The sequence below is a fragment of the Chenopodium album genome, chromosome 18 (genome assembly GCF_948465745.1).
Source record: "Chenopodium album chromosome 18, dcCheAlbu1.1, whole genome shotgun sequence".
Classification (NCBI taxonomy): domain Eukaryota; kingdom Viridiplantae; phylum Streptophyta; class Magnoliopsida; order Caryophyllales; family Amaranthaceae; genus Chenopodium; species Chenopodium album.
Window position 1 is genome coordinate 17,730,693 of NC_137851.1, and position 3,285 is coordinate 17,733,977.

General features: G+C 35.9%; 1 protein-coding gene across 1 annotated transcript; it reads right to left on the reverse strand.

Moving 5' to 3' along the window:
- Positions 1-1,823: 1,823 nt before the first annotated feature.
- On the reverse strand, positions 1,824-2,702 carry LOC145591937 (uncharacterized). Its single transcript, XM_081648418.1, has one exon. It carries the CDS (start codon positions 2,700-2,702, stop codon positions 1,824-1,826), a length of 879 nt encoding a protein of 292 aa, XP_081504544.1.
- Positions 2,703-3,285: the final 583 nt, after the last annotated feature.

A 3,285-nucleotide genomic window follows, 5' to 3' on the forward strand; every position in this document is an offset into this window, starting at 1 on the left:
GTTGATAACATATTATATGCTCGTTGTATTAATATTGAAAACAAGATATCAATAACCACAACCGATATTAATAAAAGTAAGTGAGCTAAAAGAACAAGTTAAACAAGTAGAACTTGCTTTAACAAACGAAGTTAGACATCAGTCTAATAAAGAAGTATCACCTGATAAAGAAAAAATCGTCCCTTATAAATACAAGTATCCTTTTCAAAACTTAAATAAAAATAAGAAGTTTACTGTATCACTCCCTAAAAGACCCACTAGTGAAAAGGTAAAGAACCAAGAGACTAAAGATGAGCCATCATCTTTAGGAGAACACGCTTGAAGAATTACAAATCTTATTTGATAAAGAAGAAGAACCTAATGAGCTAAACGAAATCATGAAAATAATTTCTGAAAAAGTAATTGCTTCTGATAAGAAATAGAAGAAAATAATTATGTTTCTTTAGAAGAAAATTTATATCAACAAATGGGATTAATGAAGTTAGATGATCTAGACTTTCTACCTATTGAATTCGTTCACAAAAGATTGATAACAAATTAGGTAAAAGAGTAATGGATAATAATGACGTTGGAGAAGAAATTATCAATGAAAATAATGTAAACAATTTTATCCAAATTATCAATGAAAGTAATTGATAATATTTTGTTTATTTCCGGGTTTTTTGTGCAGTTTTTTGATTCAAATTGATTTCAAATGGTTCTTACTTAGCACCTTGCTACTAAGGTATCTCTTCATTCCCATGGCTTCCTTTATTCACTTTGTCTTTAAATTGGAAAATTTTCAATTCAATTTAATAAAAAATTTCGGGGTTTCCAATTTAGTTCAATTCGTTAAAATATAGGGGTTTTCTCGATCCAATTCAATTCGTTAACAAATTGGAGTTTTTCCAATTCAATTCAATTAGTTCATAATTTTGGGGTGATTTCGTTTGAATTTGGTTACAAATATAGATTTTTTTCAATGCATTTCTAAAGTTATAATTAAGACTAGGGGGAGAGAGGGATATCCAAGAACTAAGAGGAAAGCAAGGGAAAACATGTAGGAGTTGACATTAAAATGTTGGCAATAACATAAAGAGAAAGAAAAGTTTCTAAAATTTGAAAAGTCGTAATAAAGACTAGGGGGAGAGAGGCATAGCCAAGAACTAAGAGGAAAGGGTAAACATGTAAAAATCTATACTATATATTAAAAGGTGTTCCTAAATAAGTTTAGATGTCACGTGTCACCTTCCTCACTTAATCAAGTATTTCATTTTATGTGTTGAAAAATATGGATTGGAGAAGGTTTGAACTCAAGACCTCAATTTTTAAAACTATATTGCTAGCCACTAAGCTATACCATATTATATATCATTTTATTAAAATTAAATATAATTAAGGATTTTAATCATGAAATTAATGTAGTAACTCGGGGCATCGCCCGAGGCCTAAAAACTAGTTAAAATTAAAAAGTTGGTAAAAAAGATAAAGAGATAGACAGGGAGGGGGTAGGAATTGACATTAAAAAGTTGGTATTGACTACTGTAAAATTTGTAATAACATCAAACTATTTTTCAAATATAAAATGTTTTTTTACGAAGATATTCTCATATTTGTAAATCAATAAAATTCAAGTCGGAAGGTGAAAGGGAAAGAAAAGAAAGGTGGAGAAAGATAGACACAAGTGCTCTCGTAGCATTAATGTTATTACAATAAAAAAAAAATTAAAAAAAAAATTAAAAAAAAAAAAAAAAGAAGTATGCTAAGTACGTTTACAATGATCAAGAAAGCTATTTGCATTAATATTGTACATTTTTTTTTTGAAACAAAGTCGGGAAATATTATTAAAGATCAAGCTCTGCCAAAGTTTGAAAGCTTTGAGGGAATAAACTCATACATATACGTTCATTTGCATTACCGGGATCCCATCTAGCGGCAAAATGAGCCACAGTATTTCCCGCCCTTCTAACATAATTGCAAGTAAAATAAGAAAAATAACTTGACATTCTATGAATATCATCATATAGGAGATAGATAGTGGCAGCACCCTCCTGCTTGGTTTTAATTGCTCTGACAACGTTAATGGCATCCCCTTCTAGGACCACCCTCCCATATCCCATTCGTCTTGCAAGTTCAACTCCAAATCGAGCAGCAGCAGCTTCAGCGATCTCAGCAGTCCATATGCTCCTAGTGTTCTTGACAGCAACCAGAAGCAAAGAGCCCTGGTCGTCACGAATCACCACCCCAAGTCTCACTTCACCATTTGTAGGGACATGAGCATCAAAGTTCACCTTCACACACCCACTACTAGGAGCACTCCAGTTTACAGAAGAAGGAACAGCAGCTGCAGAAACACACCCACCAACCTTTGCATTATAAATGCCATACTCTTCACACATACGCACATAAGCTGCAGCTAAGCTAACGCCATCCAGATTGTTTGCATTCTCAAAAATCACCTTATTCCTACATGACCAAGCAGCCCACACTAGGCAAGAGAAGATAAGAAGCTGTTTTTTATCCAATTTTCCAGCCACCCACAACAGCAACTCCCTGAAGGAAGTCTTTGGAGCATCATGTAACAAATTCCTGAACTCACTATGCTGCCATATGGAAGAAGCATGTCTGCAGTAAAAAAGGGAGTGTATAGGTGTCTCCCTGTCATCCCCACATACAGGGCAAGTATGTGAGTTGCGGATATGCCTTGAGCACAGCACATCCATAACTCCTAGTGAGTTCTTGCACGCCCTTCACAAGAAGTGGCATAGTTTTGGTGGGCCATTCAACCCCCATACTACCTTCCATATATCATTTCCATCCAAACCATAGTATAGGTTCCAAGCATTTGTACACCCCAACCTGCCTAACCAGTAGGCAGAGCGTACAGTGAATAATCCATCAGAAGTTGGCCACCAAAACCTCCTGTCGCACACAGCAGCATTAGGGAGTGGAATGTTCAAAATTTTACTGCAATCCCCCGCATCAAAATTTGCTTCAACCACCCCAATATCCCAAGACATAGCAGCAAAATCAAGCAGATCACACACACGCAAGCTAGGGTCCGAATTTGCCAACGGTGTAGGAACAAAGTGAGCCCCCTCTCCAGGCAACCATGCATCATCCCAGACATTAATTGAGCTACCATTGCCAACCCTCCATTTAAGGCCTTCAAGAAGCAGAGACTTTGCTCCCCAAATCCCTCTCCAAGAGTAGCTCGGGTCAAAACCTCTAGCCGCCCCACAAAAGTCAGCATTTTTGTAGTACCTAGCTTTCAAAATCTGTTGCAGTAAGGTGTTACCTCCCTGA

Coding starts and splice junctions, on each gene's coding strand:
- LOC145591937 (XM_081648418.1), bottom strand. CDS start 2,702: ATGGATGTGCTGTGCTCAAGGCATATCCGCAACTCACATACTTGCCCT.